Here is a 17,326-nt window from a genome sequence, read left to right as displayed (position 1 = left end):
TAGTGGAGTAAAAGTACAAAGTTCCCTAAAATGAAAGTACAAGTAGCAAAAAATTATACTTAAGTACAGTACTTATACTTTCAATAATACTTTCCACCACTGTCAACAAACTTCCGCATCATCAACATCATACGAGTCTCATGTTAAGGCTAATGTGAAAAAAATGGATTTCCCCAAGGGGATCAATAAAGGATATCTTATCTTATCATATAAAAATGTAAATAACCTTACTGTCATGCACTCATCCTAATATACTAACCTACACTGTAGCACGCAACACTTTGATGAACATTGTTACTCAGCTGATAGAGTTGTACCCTTCCTTCTGACTTGTCATACAAAACTTGTAAGTCGCTTTGCTTTGGATAAAAGAGTCAGCTAAATGACAAAATGTAAATGTAATGTAAGGTGTATAAACGTTGATTAAAGTTAATAGCATGTGACTTAAAATCGGCAAAGGCATATTCACAAGGCCACGTGTCTGTAGTCCGTGGGGGCTTAGAGAGAGATGGTCACGACACAGTCTGTGGTTGGAAAGGCTCTGTGATGGTGTGTGTTGCGTGTCAGTAGCTGTCGAAGGAGGGATAGCTCTGGTCACTCTGACAGGTGAAGTAGGCGATCAGCTGACCGTTGCAGATCATCAGGAACAAGCCGCTGCCTGTAAGACCAGAAACCCTACTGAATGAAGGGGAACTCGTCTGATAGAATTAGCTGTAAAACCTACTGAATGAAGGGGAACTTGTCTGATAGAATTAGCTGTAAAACCTACTGAATGAAGGGGAACTCGTCTGATAGAATTAGCTGTAAACCCTACTGAATGAAGGGGAACTCATCTGATAGAATTAGCTGTAAAACCTACTGAATGAAGGGGAACTCATCATCTGATAGAATTAGCTGTAAACCCTACTGAATGAAGGGGAACTCGTCTGATAGAATTAGCTGTAAAACCTACTGAGTGAAGGGGAACTCATCTGATAGAATTAGCTGTAAAACCTACTGAATGAAGGGGAACTCATCATCTGATAGAATTAGCTGTAAACCCTACTGAATGAAGGGGAACTCGTCTGATAGAATTAGCTGTAAAACCTACTGAATGAAGGGGAACTCGTCTGATAGAATTAGCTGTAAAACCTACTGAATGAAGGGGAACTCATCATCTGATAGAATTAGCTGTAAAAACCTACTGAGTGAAGGGGAACTCATCATCTGATAGAATTAGCTGTAAAACCCACTAAATGAAGGGGAACTCATCTGATAGAATTTGCTGTAAAGAAAGCAGGTTAGAAAAAATAGCCCTGTCTTACCTAGAGCCAACCACCACTGCCACACCATGGGGAACTCCAGCATCACTGCAACAACATGCAATACATGTTATAAACATATTTGTGTGTGCCGTATTTGTATACAGGTGTATGTATGTATATATATAATTTTTTTGTATGCAGATGTGTGTATGTGTGTGTGAAGAATATAATTACTCAAATGTTTTACTTTAATTATTTATCTATTTGAATTCAAATGTAAAGTCTATATTTTGTCATTCTGTGTGAAGGGGGGACTAGCAAAGTAAGATTTTCATTGTACGGTATAACTGATGGAAACAAGACAAACGTCTTTCTCAGGTCTGCATCCCCTTAACAATTGTATGTATTGAGCCGTACTGTATTGTACCCATTCTGCAATCTGTTAAATAAAGTTTTCATTCATTCATTCATTCATTCTGTGTTTAACTGTGCATATGACAAATAAAGATCTTGAATCTTGTGTTTGTGTGTGTGTGTGTGTGTGTGTGTGTGTGTGTGTGTGTGTGTGTGTGTGTGTGTGTGTGTGTGTGTGTGTGTGTGTGGTGTGTGTGTGTGTGTGTGTATGTGTGTGTGTGTGTGTGTGTGTGTGTGTGTGTGTGTGTGTGTGTGTGTGTGTGTGTGTGTGTGTGTGTGTGTGTGTGCGTGCGTGTGTGTGTGTGTGTGCATTCACCTAAACTGGTGAAAACTACATGCAGCAGGGTGACAGTAACGGCATAATCCCAGACCCATCGTTTGACCACGGCAGCGAAGAGCAGACCACTGAAGAAGTAGGTGAGCTCCATGGCCAGCAGGTTGACTGCAGGGAGAGATGCAGACAGACACATGGAGAGACTCCTCGTCACTAACAAGGCTGTGGCGAAATAAAAGGTTGGCAAACGACCAACTCCAGTCCACGACCACAGAGTAAACACCTGTGGCCTCTGCAGGTTTCACCCTTCACCACACCCCGTTTATCATCAAATGCATGCAGTGACGTTCCTAGCTTATACTCCGCCCTGGACGAACATCCCCTATGGTGCCCCCCCCAAACAGTTTCACCCTTAAACTATCACAAAATTAAAGTTACATTGGACAAATCCTGTATCAAACAAATACTTTTATTAAACAATTGCAATTGTTTATTTGGTAGCATTTAGAATAGTCTGATTTCACTTTACAAATTGCATTACAGAGGTGTGCTATTTTGATAGATCGAATAGATTGGGGAATCCCCCGCCACCACCCCCCTCCCCATGTCATACTGACTGAGTGGGACATTCCCAGGCGGTTGCCTGCCTAGCTCACAGTCACAAACAGGACCTTCCCAGGCTGTTACCTGCCTAGCTCACAGTCACAAACAGGACCTTCCCAGGCTGTTACCTGCCTAGCTCACAGTCACAAACAGGACCTTCCCAGGCTGTTACCTGCCTAGCTCACAGTCACAAACAGGACCTTCCCAGGCTGTTACCTGTCTAGCTCACAGTCACAAACAGGACCTTCCCAATCTGTTACCTGCCTAGCTCACAGTCACAAACAGGACCTTCCCAGGCTGTTACCTGTCTAGCTCACAGTCACAAACAGGACCTTCCCAGGCTGTTACCTGTCTAGCTCACAGTCACAAACAGGACCTTCCCAGGATGTTGCCTGTCTAGCTCACAGTCACAAACAGGACCTTCCCAGGCTGGTACCTGCCTAGCCCACAGTCACAAACAGGACCTTCCCAGGCTGTTACCTGCCTAGCTCACAGTCACAAACAGGACCTTCCCAGGCAGTCGTCTGCCTAGCTCACAGTCACAAACAGGACCATCCCAGGCAGTCGCCTGCCTAGCTCAGTCACAAACAGGGCGCCCACTCCGACGAGGTTAATTGACCTGACGTGACGTGCAATGAGCGATAGAAAACTAATCCTGCAAATGTCACCATTTATTTTTATTTTTTATACTTTATTGTGTCAATGAAGTCACTCTACATTTAGGTGTAGTATATGTACACACATACACACACATATACATACATACATGTAGGCATAATTACATACACACACAAATGTACATACGTATATTTTAAATCTTGACACTTTTTTTTTTACCAATCACCCATACAAAAACAAAAACATAAGTGCATACATAAACAAAAGAGTGAGTACCAGTATAGATGTTACTGATCCTGGAGACCTGGACTAGTAAACCTATCCATCCATCCATCCATAGTATACATGTAAGGGTTCAGCGTTCCCTGGCCGCTTATTGCTTATTCCCAGAGGAAGAGTACGCCCGAGTGCTTCCGCGTTTTCCCTGATTGGCTGCGACACGCCCCGCGGCAGGCGCGGCAGAGCTTGCGGCATTATGTAGCCGTAATCCCAGATGATTTTCATTTGAAGCTTAGCTCAACTGGCAGCGCTGCGGTCCTGCGGTCCGTTGGTGACAAGTTCGAATCCCTTCAATTATTTTTTTTTTTTTAACATGCATTCTTTCGCCGGTTAAGGTTAGGCATTGTTTCGGAGTTGGTTAAGGTTAGAAGGGTTAAGTTTAGGCGCTGTTAAGGAGCTGGTTATGGTTAGAGTTTGTCTTAGAGAATGGCAATATTCTTTCGGAGTTGGTTATGGTTAAGGTTAAGGTTAGGCATGGTTAAGGTTAAGGTTAAGGTTAGGCATTGTTTCGGAGTTGGTTATGGTTAGAAGGGTTAAGTTTAGGCGCTGTTAAGGAGCTGGTTAAGGTTAGAGTTTGTCTTAGAGAATGGCAATAGACAGCCTATTTCCGCGCTGCAGCGCGAGGCAATAGACAGCCTATTTCCGCGCTGCAGCTCTCTCGCGCTGCCGTGGCCAATCAGAGAAAATGCGGAAGCACGCGACGTACTCTTCCGCTGGGAATAAGCTACACGCTCCTTGGCCAGACTCCGCCTGCTGCTCCCCCCTCCCCTCCTTTCCATCCTCTTCAACAGCCCCCACCTTTGCACAGACTTTTCCCAGCTCCTCACTCTGTACCTCCCCCTGCTGGACATTCAACTGCACTACCCCTTATCTTCCTCATGCAACCCTCCTGCACTGGTGGCTCTTTAAAGGGGAACTATTTTACTATTTCTTTCACTATTTGGGCACTTTTACACAATTCCTGTGAGTTTATGGAACACCTCTGTAATTATATATATTTTTTAATTCATTGTTTTGTATTTCTAATCAAGTCCTCAAAAACAGCATTTTTCTACCTGAAGATCTTAAGCTGTTTTGAGGCTGGGCTCCTAAACCACTGTGTGGTCTTCGCGGCATCTGGGACATTATCATGCAGCGGTGTCTCTCTGACATCACAAATCAGCACATTTTCAGATGACTCAGTTCAGTGAGGGTGAATATTGTGAGAGGAGAATTGGAAGAATGCGCCAATATGAGAATTAGAGACATAGATCATATTAATATAAGTCCACATAGCTAGGAAACAATGCTAAACACTGAAAAAGGCAATTTATAAGATAGTTCCCCTTTAATGTTTACATGTCTCTTTGTGCCCTTCCCCTGTTACCTTGTCTCTTGCCCTTCTTGTTCCCCTGTTAAATGTTATGTTCCTAGTTTATTAGTTCCTTGTGTGGTAATGGTTGTTGTTATGTTTACTCTGTCTAGTGTTCAGTCTTTTCTTGTGTGTGTTTCCTTCCTGGTTGTCTCATCCCCCATGTGTGTCTCGTTTTGCTAATTGCCCTGCTGTCTCTCTAGTGTTAATTGTTCCCCCTATATCTGGTGTGTGTTCCCTACCCTCCAGTGTCGGTTCATTGTTTTGAGATCCTTGTTTGATGTTTCGGTTCCATGGTCTCTGTGCTGTACCTTGTTCTCCCGTGAGCCTACTCCCTTTATCAGTAAGTGTTAGTGTTTTTTGTTTGTTTTCCACCATCTTTGTTTTCGTGTAAAGTTCGTCTCGTTTTGTTAGTGTTAATTGTAGTCACCTTGTTCCCTTTTTTCCATTGCCTGCCTTGTAGTGTTTTTTTGTTGTGCCTTTTGTACTTGCTCTCGTTATGAGTTATTCTTTGTTTTGTTTGATCCTGCCCTTTTTGAAGTAAAGCTATACTCTTTACACTTCACCCCTGGCTCCACGTCTCGTCTGCCTATTCTCTCCTCGTCCTGTTCTGCAATTGAGTCCTCCACCACACTTATTCCTAACAATACATCCAATATCCATCCCTACTCGTCCCCACATACATAAAGATTTTTTAATAAATTAAAATAAAATTTAAAAATTAATAATAATAATAGATAGATGAAAGGAAAAGAAGAGAAAAAAAGACTTGCATTTTCATTATAGGTCTACGGGGTGTTCCCCAACAATTGAGTAGTAGATCAAAGATAACTCTGCCTACTACTACTGCTACTACTACTCTAGTTCTGTATCGTTAGTGGCTTAGCTTGGCATCACTACTGCACTATCTCGCGTACGTGCACGCGTACTGAATAAACCACAAATGTACCTCTAATACCAGTATTAGTCTGACCACACCCCTCATCAGCTTACCTTCATAAGCAGGTGTGTGGTCACCTGCTCTCCTCCTTCTCGCTTTCACCACAAGGAAGAAGTGCCTCGGTAGATCCCCACACTTGACACCATGATGGAAGAAATTGGATTAGGAACAGCTTTGGGAAACAAGGATACGTTGACATCATATCTTTATTTTCTCTCTCACTATTTTCGAGAAAATACGGCGATATTGTCTTCGTACTGGAGGGTCTGGAAGATGATGATCATTCTAAAAACCCTCCACCGGTTTTCGTATTGGGAGCACGCCGCTGCATGCTTCTCAACTGCAGTTCCTTGCTGTGTTTGTTGGGGTGAAACCTGTCAGGCCACAGCTGAACTGTCGGACATGCCGCTGTTGTGAGGAGCGGTGCGTTCCAGGTTGGGTGAGTAGTGTTTGCTGGCGGGCTCCACTTGTCTGTTAGTGCTATGGGGGCTACTTGACAAAGTTTATGGAAACCGGCCCCAGACTGGGGTCCTTTGTTCAGCCACCTAGGCGACAGAAGGCCTTGGTCTGGAGACCATTATAGTTTTAACTAGTGGGCCGCGACCATTGACACTGGTGATCCCTGTGTGTTCTGGACGAGTGGATTCTCTCTGTCACCGTGTTAAGGCCCCATCTTTCATATCCAAATGAGAGTATTCCTTCACGAGGGGATATGTGCATGTAATGTGCGATAGCGGCAGATTCATGTTCAATGTCAGCTACACAGGCCAGTTGGTACTGTGCTGATCCGTCGGATGTGGTAATGTCACCGTTGTGAAGCGGTGTGGACATCTTGTTTTCTCTTTTCTCTTAAAAAGTGAGGAGAGGTTCAGAACGGCGGCCTGTCTGGGTGAGTGTTATGTCATTGTTTACATGTTCGTAGCTTACGGTTAGCCGGTCAGCTGTTAACTGCTGCGTTAGCCTGCTGGATCGCTGCATGGCCTGCTTAAGGCCTACTATTGGCCAGTCGGCTGTTAGCTGCGGGGCTAGCATGTCGTGGTCGCTAGGTGACGTTAGCTTGCTGCTATGGCCATGGCCTGGCGCGGGGTAGCTTAGCTTCTCGCGCGCCGCCGGGAGCTCGCTTCTGATCGCGTGCGTCGTTAGATTGGCGTCTCGCGAGCAGAAGCAATAGCACCCGAACGGTTGGAGCAGCCGTTAGCTTGATGCTATTCTGTTGAACGTGCTTTGATTTTAACATGTTTTACACTCTTGACCACGACGTCATCCTTGACAGGGGATGTTCGTCGACCCTGCCCTGAGCCTGGACGGGGATTGCGTCAACAAAGAGGACTGTAGCGACTGGTTGGAGCGGCGACGCTGCCCGGATCGAACAACACAGGACGGCTGTGTTCTACGGTGTCTTGTGACTGCACTTCGCTGATCTGCGTTCCGGGTAGGTACGGGGTTGGCCAGACCTCATAACACGTCTTCTGGTTTTACTTTGCTAAATGTATTGTGAATAACGGTGTTTTTCCCAAAACGTGTGTTGCTGCAATGCATTTAGGATACGTTGCGGGTTGTGTGTGAGCTGTTTTTGTCACTGGCAGTTAGCTTCTCCGTGCAAACGGGATGTAATGATCTGGTTGTTGTGTGAGTAACACGACCGTGTACTCACAACTAAGGTAACTAACCTATGAAGCTATGCTTGGTGACAAGTGAGTAAAAGAATATTCTTTCTCAGACTGTAATGACAATGAACAGTGTGTTCACACATTAACAGGTTTTCCTGTTTTAACTGGCCGTATTGAGGGTAAAATAGGAGGATTGTGTTTTCCCCCCCGGTTCCCTGGGGACTTTATCACCTCCTATCAGACATGTTGTGCATTAATTGTGTCTTTTGTGTGGTAGGGATACGATGTAACTCTTAGCTTGATTGCTGAGGTTGTGCTAAATCTGCTGGAGAAACTTATTTCCTAAAGGGAAATTGGTTTGGTTGCTGTCATGTGTGCTTAGCAAGGCCTGTGGTCGATACTAATCAAGAATGATGTATTCTCTCATTGTAAAAAAAAAAAAAAACGGCGTTCCTCTGTTGAGTGTTTTTGCCATTTTTTGTAGGTGATGATGGGTTGTGTGTGTCATGTGACCTACAACTGGGTTGTACTGGCCACAGAAGCACATGTGTATGTTGGACCGGGGTTCTTAGAGCCCTCTCTATTCTGTGTTTTTCCTTAGTAAAAATCAGATGGCAGGTTAGCTCATGCGCTGTGTGGAGCTGTGAAACGCTTCATAGAGCTGACTATGACTGTGTCATATTCTCTTTTTGTCGTTACGTCGTATCATGGGTGTGGGGTCGTAAAGGGGTGAACTGGTAACCTTTCCTCTCCCCATTGTTCTGTCGGTCAGGGGTACACCCCCTGTCCTTCAAGGTTCCCGTCACGTGGCGGTTCGGCACGTTACGGGGGGGGGGGGGGGGGGGGGGGGGAGGGAGTTCCTGGTCCCACGGCCTGGTATATTGGGCGTGTGCACCGCAGGAATTCCCCCGCCATAGAGTACGTCACCGTGCGCGTCTCTGTTGGTAGGACTTCCGTGTGCTGTTCAGGTCCATGTGATGGATCTGTTTTCAGGGGGGGTGGTCAGGGCTCCTCCTCACCAAGCGCCTATTCAGGCTTTCTGTGAGTTCGGACTCCTTCTTCCATGTGAGGAAGCCTCCATCAGAGTACAGAGCCTTCCTCCTCAGATTGTCAAAGTGAGTGGACCCTCTAGAAGGGTCCTTTTCTATTGTATGTATATTCGATTCAATTCGTTTATTGAGTGTGTATGGGTTCAGTGCCTCTTCCCCGGAGGCCCTAAAACCAGTTTTTTACATGGCTCAAGGTGCAATATATTCTTTTCAATCTGTACAGCTCGCGTGGGAAGTCTCTCTGGGGATCCCCGTCTCTTCCTATGGGAGGGTGGTGGGATGTAAAAATGTGAAAATTTTTTACCCCGGCTGTGTAGACTGGGATACATACTGTTGATGCTTCCTTCTTTCTATTCCAGAAGTGTTGGAGTTAGGGAGTGTCACACCCCTCTTGTCGTTCCCCTGGGCGCCTTGGGGATTCAATGACAGGTCTAAATAGCCTGTTCATTGATGGGGGTGTGTCCCGACGCACGTATAGTGCTAGCTCGCTGTAAACAGGCGATTGACTGGCACGCCTTGGTTGCTTGTGGTTGAAACAGCGTTTTTATAAAGCAACTGAGATGGGGGTTTTTCCTCTTCCGACGACCACATCCCATGACCTGGGTGGGTTGTCGACGGATTCTCGTTCATGTCTGGGGGATGATGACGGGATGGATCTGAACATATGTAGTGGGGTCTCACGCCCTTGGGGTGGGCCACCAGGCGCGGTTCGTCCGAACGTCTGGGTGGCGCCTTCTTTTCATGTTAAGATCAACACGCATATCTGCCCTTCTCCTGGAGTAGGCATGTCGGCGTGGTTAGGGCACGGGACTGGTTCTGGTCACGCTGGTCCAGATCAGTTGAACCCGTTGTCCGCCGGGGATGCAGATCTGCTGTTCTGGTACCCTGAGGGACTTGGGCTTTTCAGGGGGAAAAATGCCGGGTCGGTCTGGGTGTCACAGGGTTAAGCGCTATGGAGACCCTGGTTGGGTATGTTTTTACTCAGCACTGTCGTCATGGCTTACAGCCATGCCATTCTGTACGCGCTCGATCTCGTCGGATCTCGGCCGCTACACAGGTTGGTCCTGGTTAGTACTTGGTTGGGAGACCGCCGGGGAATACCAGGTACGGTGTGCTTAGGGGCTGGTTCTCCATTATTTTTCGCTCCTCTCTCACGCATGGCGAAGAGGGGCCTGTGGGGGTGGTTTTTTGACCTCCTCTGGTGACCCTGTGCTTCCCGTACCGCCAGGCCCGGTCCGAAGTGATGTTTGCGACCCGTAGGCCTGGGTTAACCCTTTTTGGAAACTGAAACACTTGTACTGCGGTATAGCCGGTGTATGCCCGCAGGTGTGTTTTGGAGTTTTTTCTTGAGGGGTTATAGGAACAACCACCGCATTGGGTAACACCGAGGTGGTTGATTCCCTGGTGTGTTGGAGCAGTGTCAACTCCCGGGTTCACCGTTTGAGGGTGCCCCTGCACGTTCATGACGTCTGCCAATCGTGTCAGCCTTCTCTGCCTCGACCCCTCTGGGTGGGGGTTTTTAAATGGAGGCTTGGTCATGCAACACCGCCAGCTTACGCTCCTTCCGCCGGGGCGGCTGTGTTCAGCTGTCCCCTCTGGCGCCTGTCTCGTCCGCAGTCTCCAGGCTAGGGTTAACAGCCTGTTGCCTGGTTTTTCCCCGGTGCGCTGCCTGCTTCCGTTGGTTAACCTTTTTGTGTGCTTACGGCCATGCTGACTGCCTGTTCTGCAGGGTCAGTGTGCCAGGCGGTGTACTATTGGGGGGACGGGGCCCGCTCGGCTTACGGCCATACCAACCTGAACACGCCCGATCTCGTCCGATCTCGGAAGCTAAGCAGGTTCTGGCCTGGTTAGTACTTGGATGGGATTCCGCCTGGGAATACCAGGTGCAGTAACTGAGGGGCCTTTGTCCGAATACGCTGGCGATGTGGGGGGCGGGGCACTACGTGCCCACCTGGTGGGGTCTTGATGCTGGCATCATGGACTTCTCCGGGCCCCCATTCCAGGGAGTCCAGTCCTTTTGGTGGGTCTGGGTCTTCCTTCGCGCTCCGCTGCTACGGCCTTGCCACGGGGTTGGGTTTGCCCTTGGCCCCGTGATTCTGGGGGCAGTAACGAGGTTGTTCCTCCGTTCGTTCCCGGGTGGCATGCGGGTTGTGCGTGTGTGTAGTCGTGGGGTCAGGCCACGGTCTGCTCACCCTGTGCGTTGAGTTGCTTGAGTGCCTCTTCGCACGGTCGGGTCCGTCGCCTTCCCGTGAAGCCTCTAATAGGGGGGATACCCTCCATTAGGGGGGGTCGGGGGGGCTCGGCCCTCCCTGTTCTGATGGTTTTGGGGGGCTGTCAGCGGGGTGTATTTGTCAGCCAAGTGGCTCCGCTTGGCCTCCCTTGTGCAGTAGTGATGCCAAGCTAAGCCACTAACGATACAGAACGTTAGGTTATGACTATAACCAAGTTCTGTTAGTTAGGGGCGATGCTTGGCATCAGACGGCCGCTGCAGCCCTTGTCCTCACCTTGTGGTGAAAGCTTGGGAAGGAGGAGAGCAGGTGACCACACACCTGCTTATGAAGGTAAGCTGATGAGGGGTGTGGTCAGACTAATACTGGTATTAGAGGTACATTTGTGGTTTATTCAGTACGCGTGCACGTACGCGAGATAGTGCAGTAGTGATGCCAAGCATCGCCCCTAACTAACAGAACTTGGTTATAGTCATAACCTAACGTTTTCTATTACTGTTTCATGTTACTTATCCTCATCTCAAAGCCTGATCGGTCTGTCGTCTAATACCTTTCCATAGTTTAAAGAAACCCCATCTTTTTTCCAGCATATTTTCATTCTTATTAATTTTGTAAGTTACCTTTTCCATACTATATATGTCCTCTACAGTTTCTAACCACTTGTTTACTTTGGGAGATTCATGTTTTTTCCAAGCTCTTGTTATTTGCTTAAGTGCTGCAGCATTCTCTCTCTCAAAAAGAAAAGTATAATTCTTTTTGTAGGTTTTTGGGGCGTGTTCCTAACAGTACTGTATATCTTGTTTTTCTAGATACCCCACTTTCTCGAACATCTGTTCAATTATGTAAAATATCTGACCAGTAGATTTGTATTTATTTAAAAAAAAAAATACATGTGAAGAATATATGTGTGTGTGGTCAGCATTATTCTCCCCACATTCCCTCCAGCAACTGGAATTATTGGATTATTTTGTGTGAATTTGGATATACCATTGATATATAATCGATGGTACCTCATATTTATTTTCCAAGCATACTCCTGCCAAAAGGATGATTTTATGTAATGGAAGATATCTTTAAAACTTTGATTCCACTCATTATTTGGTATATTTGTTTTCAGTTCCTTCTCCCATATTTTTAATATAGCTTAAATCTTAAATTTTGTTTTCTTGAAGTATTCGGTAGATTTGTCCAGTTGTGTTTTTGAGATTATGGCTTTGGTGAGTCTTTGGAAGTAGAAAAGGTAACCACTGCGCTCAGACAGGTGCGTAGTCCAAAAATAGTAAATCACAAGTAGAAAAGACGGGTAGGGGCCGCACTCAAGGAATATCGTTTGTTTTATTTTAATACGCACAATTTGAATACGCACAAAATGTTTTCGACCGTCCGGCCTTCATCAGTGTGTCTGATGAAGGCCGGACGGTCAAACGTTTTGTGCGTATTAAAATAAAACAAATTATATTCCTTGAGTGCGGTCCCTACCCCTTTTTTCTACATTGGTGATTGGTGAGTCTTTGGTGATTGGTGAGTCTTTATCATGTATTTCAGAAGGGGGTGGAGATCTTCAAGCGTTTTAATTTGGACTTTTTCTCTCAAGTAGCTTCTTACTTGCAGACCAGTGGAAGTGATTACTAGAACAGGCATATTTATTAGCTACATTTTCAAAAGAATCCACTCCTTCATTGTACATTTGATAAAAACGTATGAGGCCCTTAGCTTCCCATGTCTTAAAGAACTCATCAATACTGTTTGGAGACAAATCTGGGTCCCATGCTATTTCTCTTAAGCAGATCATTTCTTGTTCCTTCATTTTATTTATTTTACATATTTTCCTATATAGAGTAATTGTGTATTTTGATCTGTGCTTTTTTTATAACTGGAGAAGATCAATGTGCTGAGTGGTTCCACTAAATTCAACTCAATTGACTTCCATTTGGGACTCATCTCGTTTTTCATCCATATTAAAATATTGAATAAATAATATTGTATTATTGTTCCCCCCATATTCCATTTTATAGAAAATGATCAAAAATGTGTTGAAAAAAGTTATTTAATTTCACGGGGTCTGCACAGCCTTGTTTGTGTCCATGGAAACGACTATGAACGCAGCCATAAAGGTACAGTTTCCTTACACAGAAAAGACGTAGAACTATAGTGTGTTTATAAAAAAAAAAAAATGTATCTACTTTTTCTCCCATCCCAATTTCGTATTGTCCAATTCTACCCTCCCCTGTCTCGAACGCTGTTAGGCCATGCCTCCCACAGGCCGGCTGCAATGTGGACGAAGCCTTGCATCACGTGTCCCCTCCGGTACACAGGGAGGCAGCCGTCGCATCTTTTCACCTGTATAGCGCGATCTCTCAGCGGCGAGGGTCTGCGTGGGAGGGACACGCCGCCCCCGTTGCTTCCTGATTCTGCTGCGCAGGCGCACCAACCGACCTGTAGGAGTCACTGTCCACAACGTCTGATCCCCACCCACCAGCTTCCCACCCCTAACACTGCCAATTGCGTTAGTATGAACGACCAGCCAAGCTGGTAGCAATGCCGAGAGCTGGGCTCGAACCCAGCATCTCCTGCATTAGTGGCGAGCGCCTTGCCCACTGCGCCACTTAGCCGCCCTGTGTGTTTATTTTTCTGATAACTACTATCATTGCATAACTCACAAGTGTTGAACTTAGTTAGCACAATGAATGGAAGCGGAGATGTACGGGTAGCCTACGCATTGTCCCAAAGGATACCCGTACATCATAGGTGTCAAACTCACGGCCCGCGGGCCAAATCCGGCCCGCCACGTCATTTGATGTGGCCCCCCAAGAGCTCAGGTAAAAAAAATTTTTTTTTACATTAATATTGGGTTAAAAAATAGCAGTTAAAATAATTGTGGGTTAATGCGTTAATAAAGCTTTAACTTTGACAGCCTTAGTTATTACACATTCTTACACATACATGTATGTTGAACATCTGAGGTAACAAAGGAAAAAAGCCAAAAGCACTTACTCCTCAGACATTCTTTGACAATTTTACAGCCCAAAATACAAAAAAGATCCAGGCGGAATAGGTAACAAAGGGTTGAAGAAATATTGTCTGAACTGTCAGATGCAAACTGGCTGTGTGACATAACCGAGCATCTCGCTCAATTGAATAAGAAGCTGTAGGGACGCAAACAAGTCCCACCCAAAACTTGACCAATATAGTTGTGAACTGAGACAACCCTTATTTTGTTATTTTTGAGTACAGTTACAGTTGTGTGTTCATGCAGACACATAATAGCAATTTCATTACGAATTGAAAATGGGGGACCCTGATGTAAACAAGTCGAAAGTCTTTCTCTGGTCTGCATCCCCTTAACAATTGTGTGTATTGAGCTGTACTGTACTGTACCCATTCTGCAATCTGTTAATTAAAGTTAATTAAACTATCTTCCATTAGTTGGATGTATGGGCTCTGCAAGGTTGTGTGCAGCCATTTGTTTTTGTAACATCTGCTACATCTGTCCCACGTGTTCTTTGCAGCTCACAGTTGTTAGTTCTGCCCCTCTTGACTGTGACAAAAAGGTTTTGAACAAACTTAATGTCATAGCTTGTATTTGATGATATTCTTCTTTGTTATTTACTTGAATGGTTTGATCATTTATTGGTGGAGTAATATGGGGTTCTGATAAACTAAAATTATTTGTTAAAATAACATAAGCTAACATATATTTTTACATTTGTGCAAATGAATATGCAATATGTATAACTTGAATAAGTAATAAATACAGAAACACCATGTTTAACAATATGTAAATGTATAGCTACATTTATTTTACATTACATTAACATTTATACGGTCTTTGGCCCTTTGAGGGCAACCATAATGCTGATGTGGCCCTCTGTGAAAATGAGTTTGACACCCCTGCCGTACATGTCTGCTTCCATTCATTGTGCTAAGCTAGGCTAACAAGCTTTCTACTGGACGCACAGAGAGGAAACTGGTATCTATCTTCTTGTCTCTCTCTGGAGAAGACGATAAGCTAATTTCCCAAAACGTTGGCGTGTTCCTTTAATGTTTGGTTGTTCGTGATGCTCTGTAATACACCCAGTTCAAAGTTACAGCTGCATTTTCTTTCAAACTACTGGTCGCAGACGTCCCGATTCAGAGGAAACTGGAGCTCTCTTGGCCAGAGGTGTTTAGCAGGCTGTGACGGACAGGCGTAGAGACAGCTCTGCGTAGGAGTGTATCATTCAGTATATCTCACGGCACCTTGAACTAATGCAGTACTGGACACTAAAAAACAACAACAAATAACGAACCTTCTTACTGTCTTTATGCTACTATACTTATACTACTACTTATCATGCTAATATGTCTATACTACTATGCACTCAGAGTGTAACACTCCTTTTTGCATTTTGTACATTTTAGTTTTGTATATTGTATTATTCTGTGTGGTGTTTGGTCTTTATTATTATTTTTTACTGTATGAAGCACAATCTCAGGAGGGTCACACAGAACCAAGCATTTCACTATAACGTACATGTACCTTATATGTGACAAATAAAACAAAGCTTGAAACTACTATTTGACGAACAATGCCACTGATCCTCAGCTGCCAAGAGAGGTACCTCTCTCTAAATGTAAATGTAAAATGTCATGACTCTTCCCTCCACCACTGAAACCACATGCTGTATGCAAATGTTTGTATGGAGAGTGACATCCATAGAGTCGGACAGACAGGTTGATAGACTGAGTATATGCCTACTGTCTATTATGTGTGGCGCTATTATCCCTGTGTCCTGTACTTGCCTATGTGAGATTCTGTTGTCATTGTACTATGCGTATGTTATAGCATAGTGTGTCAACGCATCTTTACACCATTAACACAGAGACTAATTCAGGTACATTAACGGTATTTATTATTTATTTTACCTTTATTTAACCAGGCAAATCAATTAAGAACAAATTCTTATTTACAATGATGGCCAGGCAAGTGACAACGCCTCTTGAAGGGGGGGCTGAAAAGGAATTCAGGATTAAGCATTTCTGACATACATATATTATTACAATATAAATATACATACAACAAGCAATATAGCAGTGTGAGGGGTACCATGACAGACAGGGGGTTGGGGATGTTACTGGTAATTGGCAAATTAACTAAGTATTATTATGTCTGTGTGTGTATATACTAGTCCTTTGTCCTGTTTACTTGTCATGTTATGATATAAGTATTATGTTGCACAGTCACAATGTACTGTGTTTTTTGTGGACCCCAGGAAGAATAGCTACTGCACTGCTGTAGCTAATTGGGGATTATAATAAACTAAACTAAAACGATGCAGGCGCTCTCAGTAAAGGGCAAGTCCACTCAACTTTGGTGCCTTTTATTTTTATTTATTTTTATTTTTTTACACGTGTTTCCCCCGATTCTGCTGCATTACTGTGCTCACCCAAGTATTTGGAGTTTGATTCTGTTGGCTCAGTCTTGAAGTCAAATGGAATGAGGCCATCAAACTCATCCAACCTAGGAGATATGAAGGGCGAAGTGAATACATCTCAAAACAGGCCAGAGTTCAAGGCTATTGACCGGTTGTTATCCACCTATACAGTAGTATTATATATAGGCACAAATGGAGACTATTAACAGCCTGCTGCAAACACACACACACATGGGAACATAGAAGCTGGTCTGAGTTACAGTAATTAGAGTTATGAGAATTGACAGAAGTCCTCAGCAGGCTTTGGAGACATGCGAGCCCCCCCCCCCCACACACACACACACACATACTGTACGCACACAGTTCTTGGCTGGGTGAGTATTTGACAAGCAGGTGTGTGTGTAAGGCTAAGCCTGCTATGAGAGAGAGAGGGCAGAGGGGGGGTGGAGAGAGATACCGAGAGATACCTACCTGAAGGCACCAAAGCACACACTTCCAATCATATAGTAGAGACAGTAAAATATGACCAGGCAGAGAAGCAGATTCACGAGCACGGTCTAATAGAGAGAAAGAGAGTGGGGGGGGGGTGGTGGTGGTATAAAGACTCGGCATATCACCTGATCAATATAAATGATGCCCACATAACATACCTGCTGCAAGAGCAGCAGCAGCATCAGCACCGGAAAGCGGCGTACCTATCTACTACAAGCAGCCTCCGCAGTGGGGGATGTGCGCTGGGCAATCCAACCGACTGTATACTGCAGAATTAGGCTACTAGGGTAATCTGTTGCATATAATTTAGACTCCGTGAGTAGCCTTTCAATTATCGCACATGATTTTGCAACAGTCGAGCGTCAGCCCCGACAGTTGACAAACTACCAGACTAAGAATTATAGTCTAAATGTTGACTATGTCGGCTGGCTATATAGTCTTCTTACCTTTGAATCGACCACTTTGGCTTTGAATGCCATCTCATGGTTTGCGTAGGATGCATCTATTGGAAATAAGGTAGCAGGCGAGTTGCCACTCTGTTAATCCTGCAGGGTTCAGACTTCTTGCGCCATCTAGCGGTATTAAAGAGTTACTGCATTGTTGGCAGTGATGTGATTTGACCAGACAGGCATGCAGCTTCTGTCGTCTGAATGATGATAGTACAATAAAACAAACATGGTATACTATGCAGCTTTCATTCGGATCCCGTTCAAACGGCAATTTGAGGGGGGGAAACCAAGTTGTTTCACGTGCAGCTTATAATAAGTCAGCATGTGTTTAATTAGACTAGGGCTAAATCCTAAATATGGC

General features: G+C 44.9%; 1 protein-coding gene across 1 annotated transcript; it reads right to left on the bottom strand.

Annotated features, from left to right (window-relative positions):
• Window positions 1-563: 563 nt before the first annotated feature.
• LOC311246076 (putative transmembrane protein 244) lies at window positions 564-17,001 on the bottom strand (the record flags this gene model as incomplete). Its single annotated transcript, XM_084336149.1, has 6 exons — window positions 16,963-17,001; window positions 16,496-16,581; window positions 16,037-16,110; window positions 1,975-2,100; window positions 1,305-1,349; window positions 564-658 (listed from the first exon to the last, which is right to left on the bottom strand). Exons 1-6 carry the CDS (start codon window positions 16,993-16,995, stop codon window positions 564-566), a joined length of 459 nt encoding a protein of 152 aa, XP_084192275.1. The 5' UTR covers window positions 16,996-17,001.
• Window positions 17,002-17,326: the final 325 nt, after the last annotated feature.

The sequence above is a fragment of the Notolepis coatsorum genome (genome assembly GCF_963971535.1).
Source record: "Notolepis coatsorum genome assembly, chromosome: 19".
Taxonomy (NCBI): domain Eukaryota; kingdom Metazoa; phylum Chordata; class Actinopteri; order Aulopiformes; family Paralepididae; genus Notolepis; species Notolepis coatsorum.
Note: the sequence above shows the minus strand (reverse complement) of the source record. Positions and strands in the feature narration are given on the sequence as shown.